The 18,095-nt window shown below is 39.0% G+C and overlaps 1 protein-coding gene across 3 annotated transcripts in view; it reads left to right on the forward strand.

The window, feature by feature from the left end:
• The window catches only part of ACSL3 (acyl-CoA synthetase long chain family member 3), a 66,428-nt gene extending 48,755 nt beyond the window's left edge, over nt 1-17,673 (forward strand). For all 3 annotated transcript variants that reach the window (XM_032857336.1, XM_032857334.1, XM_032857335.1), the window contains 10 exons: nt 1,538-1,688; nt 3,371-3,494; nt 3,735-3,806; nt 5,304-5,443; nt 7,446-7,618; nt 9,207-9,281; nt 10,330-10,521; nt 12,067-12,181; nt 13,825-13,982; nt 16,938-17,673. In XM_032857336.1, coding sequence (XP_032713227.1) covers nt 1,538-1,688; nt 3,371-3,494; nt 3,735-3,806; nt 5,304-5,443; nt 7,446-7,618; nt 9,207-9,281; nt 10,330-10,521; nt 12,067-12,181; nt 13,825-13,982; nt 16,938-17,095 — 1,358 coding nt within the window. In that variant the 3' untranslated portion in view covers nt 17,096-17,673. The remainder of the gene's footprint in view (nt 1-1,537; nt 1,689-3,370; nt 3,495-3,734; nt 3,807-5,303; nt 5,444-7,445; nt 7,619-9,206; nt 9,282-10,329; nt 10,522-12,066; nt 12,182-13,824; nt 13,983-16,937) is intronic.
• Nucleotides 17,674-18,095: the final 422 nt, after the last annotated feature.

Consider the following 18,095-nt stretch of genomic DNA (forward strand, 5'->3'; position numbering starts at 1 on the left):
ATGGTGATGCTGGAAGTTCCTACTCTCAGATAAGTCTCAGAAAGTGTTGGAAAGTGTATGGGTATCAAGGAATATCCTAAAAGCTGCTGGGATGCTGGGACGATATTTCCTTTATAGTTGGAAACTCAGTGATAAATTAGATGTAAGCACTCAGCTTGGGAATGGGGTTTTGCTGACATTACCATTGGACATTTAAGTGCTTACTTAAATTGGAAATTTAAGTGCTAGAGGACATTCAGACATGGATATTTAGTGGGGAGTGACATGTACTCTGGAGGTAAGTTTGGAGTTAGAGATTTAGAAGCTAGAAGTTGGGTTTTAAGTATAGCTGTGGAGGGAGGTGAGGTTACCCACAGAAAGCCATGTCTCCAAAAGCAACTGAGGGTGGGTCAGAGGAAGGAGGGAGGCGCACAGTGTGTCATGAGGGCGCATGAAGGAGCCTCTCTTGGAGGCAGGTGTCGGCCACAAGAGCAGGTGCCCTGGAGGAGTGGATGGCACAGGCATTGAGGGAGGCCCACCTCAGAGCAGTTGCTAGGAGGTGGTAGAGAATTGTGGTGTGGGATGGAGGAGTGAACGGCAGGCTGGAAAGTAAGGACTGGAATAAACGCGTTGTCATGAAATAGATCTGTGCCTATAGGAAAGGAAGGTTCACTCAACAACATGTTTAAAATCATTTCTGCCACTTATTTAAGAAGTCCACACTTAGGGGCGGTCTAAGATTAATTCAGGGGGTGCCATCCATGACCCGCTTTGCTTTGCCTTCCTGCTGTGTCACTTCCAGGATGTGGGCTACTGCCCTTAGGTTTGTGCAGGTGGAGGACACTGTCTTTGAATCCAGGATTCGGACTGTAGCCAAGTCCATTTCACCATGAGGCGGAGAACAGTTGTTAACACACTTACTTCATAGTGAAGTATGCCCAACCACACTTACTTCATAGTGAAATTGTTGGAATAGCCATTTGTTTCCCTGTTGCCTTTCCTCCCCAAGTTAGGCAGCTGCTTGGCAGCCAAAGTGACCCTTGTTGCTGGTGATGACAAGCCCCTGTTCAAAACAACATTGCTTTCTACTCCAGGTGAAATCCAAAGTCTTCAGCGTGGCCTTGAAGGCTTTGCCAGATATGGTCCTGGTTCCTACGTCAAAGCCTTTGCTCTCACTTATTTACTATTTGAGATAATCTCCCAGTTCCAGGGTTTCCATGGCTCCCTTCCTCACTGTATCCAGGTCTTCACTAAAACACCAACTTGCCAGAAAAGCATTTCTTGACTTTTCCATCTAAATACTTTTACTGTCCTCTCACCTTGTCTTTATATTTCTTCCTATTTCTTACTACATTATAGATTTATGGTTTATCTCAATAGAACATATGTCTCTTATGTGCGGGAACTTCATCTGTTTCGTTGACCTCTGAATGAATATAATTCATGGTTGTCAAATTGAGTTATTAAACACGATTATGAAAAAAATGGGTGCTATGGCTGCATTTCTCAGAAGTGTGTGTTTTTTTTTTTGTTTTTGTTTTTGTTTTCTCCAATGCAGAAAACAAACCTCTTAGCAAACCAGGGCCCTTAGATATTGCAGTAATCATGTATACAAGTGGATCCACAGGACTTCCGAAGGGCGTCATGATCTCCCACAGTAACATTATTGCTGGTATAACTGGGATGGCGGAAAGGATTCCAGGACTGGGGTATGTCACGTGGTCAATGCATATGAAGTAGTCCCTTGTTGATGCTGGTTGTTACATTAACGTGGTTTGTGCCATTTAGTGGTATGTGGCTAAATTAGTCTTTCGGAGTCCGCTGGCAGTAAGCAATTCCTCCAAAAAAATCAGAGGGACTTGAAAATTAATTACAAAATAGTTACCGTTGTAAGGTTTAAAATATAGTTTTATATACCATTATATAATGTATAGCTCATTTATATATCATTACTTTTTTACTTCAAAAGTAAATTTTATCTGACTTAAATTCCTTAATTTAAATAACCAGTTGATAGTATTGCTGCTTAGTCTTTATTTTATTTTTTTTTTTAAGGATTTTATTTATTTATTCGACACACAGAGGGAGGGAGAGACACAGAGCAAGCACAAGCAGGGGGAATGGCAGGCAGGAGAGAAGCAGACTCCCTGCTGAGCAGGGAGCCCATCATGGGACTCAATCCCAGAACCCTGGGATCGTGACCTGAGCTGAAGGCAGACTTTAACTGACTGAGCCACCCAGGCGCCCCTGTAGTCATTTTTATACCTGAACATGTTATAATTCAGGTGAACAAATAACTTCATCTGTTCCAGTATTTATCGAGCTTTATTCATTCTCATTTTTGAGGCCAATTCCCGCAGCCACGGTGGCAGGGTAGGCATACTGTAGGGAAGAGACAGGAAGCCAGATGGGATCATGACAGGTAGTAGAGGAGTCAGTACTTGATGACTGACATGGTGTGGTGGGAGTGCTGGGGTATTTTTGATGCTCTTATGCACAGAAATTATACTCACAGGTTACTGTGGAACTTAATTTAGGGATGGAGAGAGAGATTTCTCTTATGAATGGATAAGTTTTCAGAAAAAATTAAAAGCAGTAGTTTCCTGGATTAGTCTTTGCCCTTCATATTTTTGGGGGTGGGGGCAGTTCTTGAAATACATACAGACATACACATTTTCTTACATACAGTATAATTTATTATTTCTAAGTAACTTTCTAAACAGGAATCTGTTGTAAAATTTCTGGCCAGCAGTTCTGGATTCTGTTGGAACTTTTTTATTTGGGAGCCCCCCAGCTTTATATTATTTTTTTATTTTAAAGATTTTTTATTTATTTGACAGACAGAGATCACAGGTGGGTAGAGAGGCAGGCAGAGAGAGGAGGAAGCAGGCTCCCTGCTGAGCAGAGAGCCCGATGCGGGGCTCGATCCCAGGACCCTGAGATCATGACCTGAGCCGAAGGCAGAGGCTTTAACCCACTGAGCCACCCAGGCACTCTGCCCCTCTACCTTTAAAGACCACTCCTCTTTGGATGAATTTCTCTGTTCTGTAGAAGAACCCTTCATGTTTGGGCCCCTTAGCCCCCGTTTCTTCTGTCTTCTGCACGTCGTTCCTATAGCACTTGTAATTAGTGAGCGTCTTCAAGTGGCCCTGGAGGCAGCCTCTTCCTTCATGTCTGCCTCCTGGGCTTTAGGTTGAACTGTACTTCTCATCACCCCTCCCCCCCGCATCTGTCTGCCTCCCCCTCCCTCCCCCATACACGCATGTGCACGTGTGCTCTCTCGAGCTCCCTCTCTCTCTCTCCCTCTCTCCATGTGGGTGGGCTCGCTTTGCAGTATTTTCCAGCAGAGACCACTCCTGACAGTTGCTTTTACATCTCCCTTTTCTTTTAGAGAGGAAGACGTTTATATTGGGTATCTGCCTCTGGCCCATGTTTTAGAATTAAGTGCTGAGCTTGTCTGTCTTTCTCACGGATGCCGCATTGGCTACTCTTCACCACAGACTTTAGCAGATCAGGTAAGTTAAATGTTTGTGACTTCAGATACTAAGAAAATTACAATTTTTTAACACATTTTTCTATATTCGTATGACAGTATATTGTAAGGATGGCAATTAATCATTTAAAAATAATTTTAATTTTTTTTTTACAATAAGTAAATAAAAATGATGAATTTATAATACACTTTTTGGTCTAAGAATTCCAACAAATTTCTGAGATAAGGAACAGTTTATATGACTCACTTTTTCTGTCTCTAGTCCTCAAAAATAAAAAAAGGAAGCAAAGGGGATACAACCATGTTGAAACCAACACTGATGGCAGCTGTTCCGGTAAGAATTGACCATTAATTAATGTTGAGTACTAAAGATGTGTCATCTGCTACAGAACCTAAATGCTAGGCTAAAAGATAACTGTTGACAAGGTGGTTAATGTAGAATTTATTCCTTATTGATTATATTGCCTTAATGCTCTACTGGATTCATTGTCTTTATTTTTTTTTTCTTTTTTAGCTTTATCTATTTTTAAAATTTCCTGAATGTGGTTTCAGCTTCTCTATGACATCGTCAGGTCCTTTCCCTAAGTCGCTTCTTACTCAGATCATTTTCATGATATGTTTGATATTAGTAGAAACCTGAAGCCCTGCAAGAGGTAGGGTGGAAGGTTTGATACCACTTCCTCCTCCTCTAAACAAATTGTGCCATTACCTCCTGAGTCCCCAGGAACAGTCTGGCCTAGTCACCAAAAAAAGTGACAGAGAATTTAGTGTGCCTTTGAATTACCTGAGAAGCACTGTGTAGCCTAATGTACCTGGCATGGGCAGGGGCCTGGGAATTAGTTGAGTAGAAGTGGGATGGTAACAATTTTCTGTCTCCTGAATTTTAAGTCTTATGTGGCTCCTGATTTTGTTTGAAAGTGTTGGGAATAGTTACCAGGTACCTGAGTACTCCAGTCCAAACAAAGTTACATAGTTACTCCAAATACAAAAGACCAATAATTTGATAGTTTCTGTAGGTGTATAGTTTCCTTAGTGTAGTATTTTACTTTTTAGTTCATGAAAACTTTCAGTTCATGTAAAATTAAGTATAATTTAAAATTGTAGAACCATTTCAAGTCATAGGGCTTGCAAGCAAAATGCAGTGCAGAGAAGGGAACATTTCCTGAGTGTAGCATTAAAAGACAACCAACCAACCGAAATAACCCTGTGGTCCTTTTGTGAGCAAAGAATGTGGTTCTCTGTATTTTTATAGCGTTATGAGAATTTTAAAGATTTTATTTATTTGTCAAAGAGATTACAAGTAGACCTAGAGGCAGGCAGAGAGAGGGGGAAGCAGGCTCCCTGCCGAGCAGAGAGCCCGATGCAGGGCTCAATCCCAGGACCCTGAGATCATGACCTGAGCTGAAGGCAGAGGCTTAACCCACTGAGCCACCCAGGCGCCCCAGGTTATGAGAATTTTAAAAACCATTTCATATAGTTGTTCATTTAATGGTTGTTCATTTATGTAGTAAGCTTAGTTTTTCCAAAATAAATAAGATACGCAACGCCATGTAAAAAATCAGTACTGATTATGTTACTGACCTGAGGCTTTATTTCTTTTTGTCTCCCCACCCCGCCATGAACATCTAGGTATATTTGTGCTTTGAAAAATTAGTTTTACAGAAACCTCATTTTTAAACTAGTTAGGCTCTATTTTAAAAATTTGTTCCCGATAGATTATATCTTCTAAAATGCCTCAATACTGATAGAAATATTTATCTGATGTTAAGATATAATATGTAAGGCAGCTGATAGCATTATTGACTTTATTAACTCATTTTTATACATCTAGGAAATCATGGATCGGATCTACAAAAACGTCATGAATAAAGTGAATGAAATGAGTAGTTTTCAACGTAATCTGTTTATTCTGGCCTATAATTACAAAATGGAACAGATTTCCAAAGGCCATGGTACTCCACTGTGCGACAGGTCAGTGGACTCCCTCTCTCTTTGGTGTCAAATAACCATTTTGTTCATATTACTAGCCTAGGTAATTGAGATAGTTGTAAGAAATAATTTGGTTTTAGAAAGTCGAAGGGACTCTATAAATTCATCTTGCATAAGAATATGAGCAATTAAAATAGATTGCAGTGTTGTTTGAAAAATGTTTCACTTACAGTTTTATTATATTTAATAGTGTGCTTTTATTTTCTGTGGACATGTATGTAATTTTCGTTTGAGAAATAGTGTTTCTTTGTTTTTAAATTAATTTCACTATGAATATAAAATGGCAACCAAATAGGAGTAAATGTTTTGCGTTTAAACTGTTAAACGATAGGTTTTACCACAGACTGTTATTTTTTGTTTTCATAGTGCTGAGTGAGTAGATTTAGTTATAAAATAATTTAGAAATTAAAAAATATATGACTTTTTATTTGTTTTAATGGGAATTTGTTAAAAGATTTTATTTATTTGAGAGAGAGAGAGCATGAGAGGGGGGAGGGTCAGAGGGAGAAGCAGACTCCCTGCTGAGCAGGGAGCCTGATGTGGGACTCAGGCCTGAGACTCCAGGATTATGACCTGAGCCTGAAGGCAGTCGCTTAACCAACTGAGCCACCCAGGTGCCCCTTTTTATGGCAATACTAATACAGTTTTTACATGCTCCACATTATTTGAAACTATATTTTTTTTGCCTTATTTTAATTAACTTCTGAGTGAGATCTAAAAATGATTACTGCTTGGTCTTCTACTTTTTCAGACTTATTAAAGAAAAACCTACCCTTTCCCCTTTTTGATAAAGATTATGATTAAGCATGGTGCCTGGGTGGCTCAGTGGGTTAAAGCTTCTGCCTTCGGCTTGGGTCATGATCCCAGGGTCCTGGGATTGAGCCCCACTTCGGGCTTCTGCTCGTCGGGGAGCCTGCTTTCCTTCCTCTCTCTCTGCCTGCCCCCTGCCTACTTGTGATCTCTGTCTGTCAAATAAATAAAATATTAAAAAAAAGATTATTAATAAGCAGTCTTTTATTAGTGTATTTTCAGAAACATTTTAATTAGATGTTTGAATTGTTTCCCTTTTTTAATTTAGCAGACATTTTAAAACAATAAACACTTCTGAAACCAGTGAAATTTTTTAAAAAGAGATTGTACAAATATGTACCCATTTCTTTTTCAAAAAATACTTAGAGTATGGGTGCGTGCAGGGGGGGAGGGGTAAAGAGGGAGGGAGAATGAGAATCTAAGCAGACTCCACTCAGAGTGCTGAGCCTGATGTGGGGCCGAGTTCATAATTCCACGACTTTGAGATCATGACCTGAGTCGAAACCAAGAGTCAGGTGCTTAACTGATTCAGCCACCCAGGTGCCCCCAATACGTACACATTCCTAATGAAGTAAGCAAAAGCAAAAAAAATGCTTTGCTTTTAATGCTAAATTTTATGAAGATACAACAGGATTATTCAGTATTAATATGTGTATTTTTAAAAAGATTTTATTTATTAGAGAGACAGATAGTGACAGAGATAGTGAGAGAGAGAGCACAAGTTGGGGGAGATGGAGAAGCAGGCTCCCGCTAAGCAGTGAGCCTGACATGGGGCTTGATCCCAGGACCCTGGGATCATGACCTGAGCCAAAGGCAGACACTTAACTAACTGACCATCCAGGCGCCCCTTAATATCTGTATTATTATATAATATAAAACTAATTGCTCTGGCCATAAACATGAGTTTGTCATTACTGTATAAAATTAAACCTGACAATTTTGAATTCATACATTAACTTGTAAAGTTAAGAGAAAATGCTACTTTCTTTACTTGACTTAAAAAAAGTTAAGGTTTAAGTAGTGGGTGAGAGAATCTCTTGAATTGGCTGTGTAGCCTTGGGTGAGCCTGACTCTCAGAATCTCACATTTCAGAATTGGAAGATTAGTCCAAGTGACCTGGAGAATGCCATTCAGCTTCAAATTCTCTGATTTTTTTTTTTTTTTTTTTTTTAAGGTTTATTTTCCGAAAAGTCCGAGGCTTGCTAGGCGGAAATATTCGGCTTCTGTTATGTGGAGGTGCTCCACTTTCTGCAACCACACAGCGATTCATGAACATCTGTTTCTGCTGTCCCGTTGGTCAGGGATATGGACTGACTGAATCTTGTGGTGCGGGAACAATTACAGAAGGTTTGTGTCTTCAAAGTGGTGTGTCCAACAAGAGGCTGGGGTGCACCTCCAGGCATTCTTCGGTAATGGGTTTTTTCTGCAGTATGAAGGATAAAAGTGGTTAAGGTATTTGTGTAGCAGAATGATGGTAAATTCTAAGTACTGTGATTATTGATAGTGTTTAGAATGTATTGGATACATCTAATAGTCAATAATTGATAGTTTCATGTTAGATTATGATATGTTAAATTAAAAGTTACTTAGAGTTCTGGAAAAGAAGTTTTAGTAACAAGCATTGGCTGTATTATATGCATTTATTTTCTTATTTCAGTTATTAAGTGTCTTTTTGTGAAGAAAAATAAACATGTTTTGTACAGTTGTTGAGGTATGTGTATTAAAGCTCAAACTCGGAAGTGGTTTATGGGGGTGGTCTGTGTAATGAGAGGAATACCAGATTCAGTTTTAGAGAATATAATTTCTAGGGTTTATCATGGTGACGTGATTGACGAGGCAATCCATAACCTAAGTGGTTCCCAGATGAATCCCGGAGTGCCTCATGTGTCCCTTTTATTGAGGAAAGTTATTTTGCTTCTCAGTACTAGGAAGAGCTACTTTATATTTTCTAGATACTGACAGATACTAAACTTCCTAATTGAGCATTTTCCTTGTTTACCTTGAATGTTTCTGTGTACCTTTCTTATGTCAGGTTTATCATACACTACTTCTGTATTTTCTTATTTTCTATATTTTGGAAGCTATTTCTAAGTTTTGTTTTGCAGGAAATAAAAGTCTTAATTACGTGCTTCTCTGGTTCCTTCTGAGGATCCTTATGGCTTCTGTTTTTAAGATTTGTGTTGAATGTGATCAGTTACAGCTTATATTGTAAATAAAACAACCTATAAATTATTAAATAATCAGCCTTTTCTTTCTGAAACTTGAATGATCTTTGAGGAGGAAACATGATGAAATAGTAATTCACAATAGTGGTGTGTGCTTTTCCCAGATCCTTGAAAGTTAATCTCCAGCCTGGTCTTCTGAACTCCCATCTATGAGTTTAAATAGGATGATAGCCTAGGCTGCTGTCTGGGAGGCTTTAGAGGTCTCCCTTTGAAATAGTGATAGACGGGAGAAGGTTGGAGAGGCTGCATGTACTGCAAAGCCTTCTGTTCTGACAAAGTGGAGTGGGTCCCATCATCCTGGAGGATAGGGCCTCTAGACTCATGAGCCAGGCAGCTTCACAGAGTGAAGTGGGCCTTGAGGTAAGAAGATCCATGATGGGAGTAAGGCAGGCATGTAGGGGAGCTGGAGCAGGCATGCTCCGTCTGACGGGGACCCCAGTTGTTGAAGTGCTGGAGATGCGGGCCCTGTTGTTCCTGGAGGGTCCACACTTCTGTGTAAAATGGCTTGAGTTTTAAATATCAATAACCAAGTCAGAATAAAAAGAAACCCTGTGTGGGGCCCATAGCTTGTGGTTCACCAGTTTGTGACTCCTGCTTTTAAAGATTCTCTGGGGATGTCAGAGCTTTGGGATAAGTCATCATCTTTGGTAGAAAAATGAAGCTGTTTAGTCACCACTGTAATCAAATACCTTTTTTCATTTGTATCTTAGTGTGGGACTACAATACTGGCAGAGTGGGAGCACCATTAGTTTGCTGTGAAATCAAATTAAAGAACTGGGAGGAAGGTAATAACCTATTTTAACCACAGAGCATTAATCTGTATAATATTTAACCTTAAAGTTAGAACTGTGCTTCATTTTCTTACTTTAGGATATAAATCACCCACAAGTGCTTGTTTTTTGTCTAATAGAATTATTTTATCTAGAGCTATACTTGGATTTACTTGTTTCAAGAATGATTCTGAAGAGTTATAATTGCTTTTATTTTGCTTATTTTATTACATGAATGCAAGGAAGAATTATGGCAAAAATTTAATCTGCTAAACGATGTCAATAAATAGGGAATGATCATAAGTTTATTTTGTAGAAGCAAAAATCATAAAATGTAATCTCTGAAACAGGATTTTTCATATTTTTTCTTTTTTTCTTTTCCCTGATGATTTCAATCTAGAATCATCAGAAGGAAATTTTTACTATGATTTCATAAAATCTGTTGTTTTGCCATTTAAATACTAATCACCTTTTAAAAAATTGCATTTGATTCTATCAGTGCGTATAGATTATTAGTGATTGGTTTCACTTTCCTTTTATACAAAATAAATATTCTGAAGGTTTGATGCCATTTTTCATTTCTCTTTTAGCAGAATTAGTGAAAATGTTTGACAAATTTAAACTTGGAGTTATTCTGAATTTTATAAGGCATAAATCTCTTAAATATAGTGTAATTTGGTTTTACAGTGTTGTGTTTTATTGAATACATGATTTAGTACTTTTATCAGATATATAAGAATCTCCACAGAGTCCCTAAAGGAGTTTACCTTGTAGCACATATGATTATTTTATACCATAGGCGTTGGATTTTTTTAGTGTAATGTTTGCTTGGAATAGTGGTTTAAAAGCATCAGTGCTTATGGGTAAGCAACTGAAATGTTGCACCTAGTTTTACGTTAATGAGTTTTGTTCATTTATACTGTCTGCCTCTTTTCCTTTGGGAAGCTCTAATTGGATTTAAAATCAGATGTTCCTATTTAGAAACTAACAGTTTCTAATTTTCACATGATGTATATAGAAATAAAAATTTAGAATTAACTCTTAATTATTTTGTGTTTACTAGGTGGATACTTTAATACTGATAAACCACACCCCAGGGGTGAAATTCTTATTGGTGGCCAAAATGTGACACTAGGATACTACAAAAATGAAGCAAAAACGAAAGCTGATTTCTTTGAAGATGAAAATGGACAGAGGTGGCTCTGTACTGGAGATATTGGGGAGTTTGACCCTGATGGTTGTTTAAAGATTATTGGTGAGCCAACTAATATATATATACATACATGTATGTGTATATATATTATATATATATATATATATATATATATATTATATATATATATATATATGTGTATACACACACATACATGTATGTATATATACCCCCCCCGACAATGGATGTTTCTGAAACAGTTTTGCAAAAGAGATAACTTATATTTAGGGAAGCTTTTTAATAATACAAGAATAGATCTTTCTTCAGTGTTGATAGGGTCTGTTGTATCATCTCTGGAATATAAAATAGAGACTGTGAAGAAATTTTAAGGCTTGACATTTTAGGAGATCTCAAAATCTGTTCAATAGCAGTGATATTTTTAATTACTAGATAACCCTGAAGGAATCAAATTCTTAGTAGGGAATATTTATTTTTTGTGTTCTTTGGTATCTAAAGTTTATTGGACATGGCTCTCCTGTTGGAACCATGTCCTGGCCTTGCCTGTGAGATCAGGAAGGCCTGGCAGTTGGAGTACTATGACCCGTGGGGCAGAAAATAGCTCCCTGCCTTCCCTCTTAACATTCTTTTTCTCAGTTAATAGTGTTTCTGTCCTAGTCATGCTACCTAGAAACCTGGGAGGAGATGAGACTCTTCAGTGGGCTCCCCATGTGTTACCCATGTTCTGCTGATTTACCAGGTGAAACATGCCTCAAGATCATTCTGTTCTGGCAGCAGCTCTTCTGCTCACAGGTCCTGTCCCCGTGGTTTAAAAAAACTACCATTTTGCACCAAAAAAACAAAACAACAAAAAAAACAAAAAAAAAACCATTCTTTTCTCTCTGCCCTCTCACCATGACCATAGGTCAGGCCCACACCTTCTGTCACCCTGTTGCAAGAAATTCCTCTCTCTGGACATGCTTGTCCCCCTTAAACACACGCTTGAGCCGTCAGCACTGATCTCACTGGGCCACTTTGCTGCTAAAAAAAACTCGTCCTGGCAGCTAGGGGCTCGGCTCAGTGCCTCTGTTCTGTAGCCAGATTCACCTCTCCGCCTCCCCGTCTAGCCCCTCCCTCCCCCCAAGTGCTGCGGAAGTTCAGGCTGACCTACCTGTCTGTCGTTTACCAGGGCCAGTGCACTTGGCTACCTCCTATCTTTCCTAGAGACTCTGCCCAGGACCCACTTGGTGGGAATTCTTTCCAGATCAGCAGGTTGGACAGGCTTGACCCTTACCGTTAGCATTCTGTGTTGAGGGGATATGTTTCTCTCCAGATAGCACATGAGCTTTCACACGTCACTGAGAACTCTTCTCCTTCCTGGTGTTAATATGTCATAGGGAACATACCTGTTCAGCAGAACATGCCCGAAGCCCTGGAGGGACTTTTGACCAGAAACTGATTTTCTTTTTTGAAAGAATTTATTTAGTGGTACTGAAATTAGGGCCTAATTTACTGTGTACTTTTAATTTTGGTGTAACTATTATAATAAACTTAATTGATAGCAAATTACTTCGGGAATGGCCAATATTCATGTGTATTCAAGTATTTCTGTGCTCCCATGTGCCCCTTCCTGGCCTTTGTCCTGCATAGATCGTAAGAAGGACCTTGTGAAACTGCAGGCCGGAGAATATGTTTCTCTTGGGAAAGTAGAGGCAGCCCTGAAGAACCTCTCCCTTATAGATAACATTTGTGCATATGCAAACAGGTAAGAAAGTAGAATTCTGTTACTTTTACTTCAAACCTTTTGTGTGTGCTTGGCATTTCCTTCCTAGATGAATCTTCTTAAAACTATACTAAGAACTCTTCTTCCTTCGTATCTGTTGTCTCTGGGAGTGGCCTCTTCTCAGGAAAGCCAGTAACTGATTCTATCCTTGGGACGCTTCCCCTCCTTGTCATCCTCTCTCTCTGTTTTCTGTTTACATCTCACTGCGGTGTCCTGTGTGATGGGGAGGGGAAGAAAGTCAAGTGCTCCTTCTTGCTGCCCTGGCATCCCCAGCAACACGTCTTTCCGCATAGGGAAGCTTCCCAGAAACAGCCCAGAGCATAGGGGAGTAGAGAAGGAAGTTGGAGGATAGTCTTCAAGCTGGACCCTGCTCCACACCTACTACCTTGCATTAGACTTAAGCCTGCTTGGGACCCTCGCCAAGGCTGGGGGGCTCTGCTTTAAGCTGTGTTAAGCTGTGGCTTAACTCCTATCATATCTAGTCCATAATGGTACAAGGCAGCTGGGAAGGAGAGTTTAAAGTTAAAAATCCTGGAAATGTATTCCTGGGAAATGTGTTGGAAATTTATATTGGCACTCTGGTGACGTTTTTCCCTAACAGTATTCTATGTGGTAATGTCTCCAGTGTTAATGATCAGCTACTCTGTGGCCAGTGTTAATGATCAGCGACTTCGTGCTACTACTTGCTGCAGCAGTTGACATAGTAATTATTATGAAAAGATAAAATCTGGTATCAGAAGAACCAATTTTGAACAGACTTTAAAGATGAACTACATTGTATTATAAATTATTCTGCCCTTCAATTAGCCAAGAGATGTCTTCTTCTGTGGTACTATAGTTCTGGCTTTTACTTGTGTGATACTAACCAGACTACCCTTCTTCCTGATGCTGCTTGCCATTTCCTACTGCCATTGGCAGGCGCACCTACAGCTCTTTTATTAACAGTTCTCGTGATAACAAAAGAGAAAAGTAAATGTAACCGCATTACTTTGATTTGCTGCCAAATTTCTTGAGATACAATTTTTTTTTTTTTTACTTCTTTAAATATATTTTTTAAAGATTTTATTTGTTTGAGGGCAACAGAGTACATGAGCAGGGGAGGGGGAAACAGAGGGGGAGAGAATCCCAGGGAGACTCTTCACTGAATGTGGAGCCTGACATGGGGCTCGGTCTCAACGCTGAGATCATCACCTGAGCTGAAATCAAGAGTCACATGCTTACTGGCTGAGCCACCCAGGCGCCCCTAGATATAATTTCTATTTACATGAATTTTAATTTCTCTTTAACCTGTTAATGTGAATTACTGATTTTTTTAAGAGTTAAATTTTCTAATATTTGTAATTTTCTTTAAAAAATGTATAAATGGAAGTATTCATAACACAGTTGAAATTTGTCATTAAATATCCGATGAAGGTTTATTTAGCAGGGAACTCTGTCAGAGCCTTGAACATACTATGAGTCATGCAGCAGAAGTGGCATGAGGTGAGTGTGCTAAGTACCAAATAGGCGTCATGTGTGTTCTTTAGTGCAGTCGTGGATCGAGGACAACAGCATTGGTAATCATGACTGCAGCTCACACCCTGTGCCGTTTAGATCCTTACCCCTTTGTCCTTTCTGTATTTCAGTTATCATTCTTACGTCATTGGGTTTGTTGTGCCAAACCAAAAGGAACTTACAGAACTCGCTCGAAAGAAAGGACTTCATGGGACTTGGGAGGAGCTGTGTAACAGCTGTGAAATGGAAAACGAGGTCCTCAAAGTGCTTTCTGAAGCTGCTATTTCAGGTGAGTGGCTGTGAAACAGACTGAGGACTGAGGTGGGAAGGGAAGAGAGTTCTCACGTTCACTTGTGCTGCCGTCACACGGCTTAGGTGATGTCATTTCCTACTCAGAAGCCAACTATTGTTTTCCTACAGCTAGATAGAAGAGCAGACTTCACAGGCCCTTCAAGAGGACTCGCCTGTCATGTGCTCCCATGACCCCCATGCACCAGTCCTTGTCCCTTTAGCTTTTGTCCTCTGGGTTCACCCTTTTTCTCCTTCTCTCAGCTGGGTCCTGGCCACCCCGGCCCATTCTCAACTGCCCAAGACTCTTTTCTGCATTTTCTACACTGTTAATGTGCTGGTAGTAGCATGTATGGATGTGTCGTATCCCCCCTTTTTGCGTGTGTGTTGGGGGAGCCTGCAGTCGGTCGCTCTGGTGGTTACTGAATAATGCTGCTGTGAACATTTGTGTACAAGGGGTTGTGCAGATGGGCTCCTTTCTCCTGGGCAGGTACTTCAGAGTAGAATTGCTAGGCCTGTGTCAACTTTGTTAAGCCTTATAAGAAAGTACTAGATTATTTTCCAGAATATTTTTTCCAAGTATTTTCCAAACTTATTTTCTAAAATTTTGGCATCATTTTATCATTCCCACTGGTGTTAGGTTCCAGTTTCCCCACGTCCCCAAAACACCTGTTACTGTCATCCTTTGGATTCTGCTCATCCTAGTGGGTATGCAGTAGGGTATCTCTTGGTTTTGATATATATTTTTCTGGTGGCTAATGATGTCGGGCATCCTTTCTTGTATTTATTACCCATTTTATGTCTTCTCTAGAGAAATGTCTATTCAGATCCTTTGCCCGTTTTTTTAAAATGGGGTTGCCTTTTTATTACTGAGCTGTATAAGTTCTTTATGTATTCTAGACACGAGGCACTTACCAGATACGCAGTTTGTAAATATTTTTGCCCATTCTGTGGGTTGTGTTTTTACTTTTTTGATGGTATCTTTTGAAGTACAACAGTTTTAATTTTAAAAGGGTAATTTTTTTTTCTTTTGTTGTTTGTGCTTTTGTTGTCCTGAGAAATCATTCCTAATCTATCACAAAGATACACCCTATTTTTTATTCTAAGAGTTTTATAGTTTCAGCTGTTACATTTAGGTCCTCGGTCTATTTGAGTTCATTTTAATGTGTGAAGAAGGGATCCAACTTCGTTCTTAGGCAAAATTTGTATCAGGTTTACACCTGAGAAACAGTTAGTAGTTATCTATAAAGAAACTCACTGTGAAGAATTGGTTTATGTGCTCTTTGGGGGTTGACTTAGGTAAAGCTGGAACTCGGTAGGGCAGCTTGTTGGCAGCTGCTGGAAGTCCGACCACAGGCGGAATTGGTTTTTGTTTGGGGACACCTCAGCTCTGCTCCTGTGGCCTTTTCAGTCCACCCAACCAGGCCTGTTAAGATGATCGAAGACAGTTTGCCTCACATAAAGTAAACTGGTTGTAGACTTAATCATTTATGTACAATGTGTATTGCGTTAGAGTTTAATTGACTAATTGGGGACACTAGCCTAAGCCAGTAGATACATAAAACTGCCTTTTCCAGTCTATCATCGCTTGTCTGCTTAGCACCCATGTACATCTCCTGAGAGCATAGTTGATTTCTAAGTAAGGACAGTAACAAAGACTCCCGCCTCATGTAGTAAAACTGCCCAGCACACAGCTGAAAATACATTAACCTTTTTTGCAGAAGAGGATGCACACCCCTTGAGCGATTTTTGCTCTTATTCAGTGATACGCAGTTAGCTTATAATACTTATTATGATAGAATAAAAGGGAGGAAAATAAAAATATTTGCTTTAACATATATACAAACACAACAAAACAAGAACCATTCCATAAATTCTGAGGTCCAGGCCTTGCTGCTTTTGCTCACTGTGGTTTTCCCTCTAGGAGAGCACTCCCGGAATAGCTTTAGTCTTTGAAGAAGAAAACCTTGTTATGTCTATGTTTATAAGTTAGAGTTAATATATCTCTTTTGCTCCCAAGGTACTTACACCTTCAGTTTAGTGAGCAAGTGTGCCTGTCTGTATGGTGTGTGTGTGTGTGTGTGTGTGTGTGTGTGTAATCATGGCTAGATGTTCATCTGTTTATCCTTGTTAGATTTTATACCACTTGAGAACAGAAACTATTCTGTGTTTCTTAAAGAGTGTTTAAGAGTGTTTAGTAAAACGCTTTACACAGTAATTTTTTTCAATAAATATTTGTTGAATGAATGCTGGAAAACCTCTCCCTTTCTCCATCCCTCTCCCTGTGTCCAACCCTTTGCTACTGAGACTCTTACTGGTATCCAGCAGTATATAGAGACACAATAGTAAGCAAACATTCTGTCCTCATAGCTTATGCTGAATATTCTGATTTGATGACAAGATTCTCTTTAAACTTTTTTTGGTTTCTAAAGTGATTTCCTTATAATAAACTCAGATTTAGGTGTGTGGCATTTGCTTTTCCTTAATCATGGATCTTAACCCCTAAAGCTATACAGTTTATAACTTGGTGTATAGTCCTACACATCTGTGTGCATAACATTTATCTGCTATTAAAAAAATACGAAAATTGCCTTTTTTTAAGCCTAGCAATATATTGCAAATATCTTTATACACCCTACCATGTAGATCTTATTTTTAATGACTGAATTTTATTCCATTTTATGCCTGCATCATAACTTAATCTAACTTATTCTGTTGATGGCCATGTAGATTTTTTAAACAAAAAATTTTGCTTTTATAATTCTCATATCTGTATGTATCTATTTACTTCTAGTGTTTTTGAGGGATGGCTTATTTAGAAGCAAGATTTCATGGGATGTTGTGCATTTTGATGGGCGCTCTAAGACTAGAAAAGTTACACTGTTTGCCAGGAATTTTAATTGTATGTTTTTTATGCCTCTTCATTTACATTTCCCCCCCTCTTCCAACATCGCAGCGAGTCTAGAAAAATTCGAAATTCCAGTAAAAATTCGTTTGAGCCCGGAACCGTGGACCCCCGAAACTGGTCTGGTGACAGATGCCTTCAAGCTGAAACGTAAAGAGCTTAAAACACATTACCAGGCGGACATTGAGCGAATGTATGGAAGAAAATAGTTCTTCTCTTTCAGCATCGTTTGCTGCAGGGAGCTCAGATCAAATAGGAAAATACTTGAAGTGCATGTCTCCAACTGTGAGGCAAACCCTGTTCCTCGTAGTATACCTAAGCTGTTACTTCTCCTGACGTCGCCTGTTCCTTCTGACGTCGCCGTTCTTACTGACGGGATTAGTAAAACATTAAGACAGCAAACTGGTGTCTGTCTCTTCTTTCTTCCCCCTTTCCAATTTACCACCTAGGACTGCACTTGTCAGCATGAGGACTTTGAATCATTTTGGGGAACAGTGATTTTAAAACCTCAAGTTTTTAAACATGATTTATATGTTCTGTATAATGTTCAGTTTGTAACTTTTTAAAGTTTGGATGTATAGAGAGATAAATAGGAAATATAAGAACTGGTTATTTGGGGGGCTTTTTTACTTACAGTATTTAAAAATGCAAGGGTATGGATGTGAAATTATGTAAATTCAAATACTTATGAATCAAATCATTGTTGAACAAAAGATTTGTTGCTGTGTAATTATTGTCTTGTATGCATTGAGAGAAATAAATATACCCATACTTATGTTTTAAGAAATTGAGACCTTGTGAATATATGCCTGACAGCGTCTTATATATATTTATTTTTTATTAGGGAAAAAAATGGAAGTTTGGTGCGGCATGAAACAAGATAGCACTAGGGGATCATGTTTAATAGCAAAGAAGAAACGCAGCAACTGTAGCACTGGTGGGTAATTAGTCTCTAGTCGCTTACCTTCAGAATAGTCAGGGTCTTCTAGTTAGCTTTGAAACTAGGAAAATGTCCAGACTTTTTAAAGAGTTGGGCGCAATTCTAAAAGTTAAGGTGGGATTTAAGAAGCAAAGGATAGAAAGCTATTCTTTATTTCATCAACCATTGTACATGGAGTTGTTTATATTTATAGCACCTCAATCATGGAAAGCTACTCTGTCCACTCTGATGCTTTTAGTCTAGATGTGTAATCTATCGCATTTCAAAAT

This window comes from Lontra canadensis, unplaced genomic scaffold (assembly GCF_010015895.1).
Source record: "Lontra canadensis isolate GAN:19392208 unplaced genomic scaffold, GSC_riverotter_1.0 scaffold13, whole genome shotgun sequence".
NCBI classification, from domain to species: domain Eukaryota; kingdom Metazoa; phylum Chordata; class Mammalia; order Carnivora; family Mustelidae; genus Lontra; species Lontra canadensis.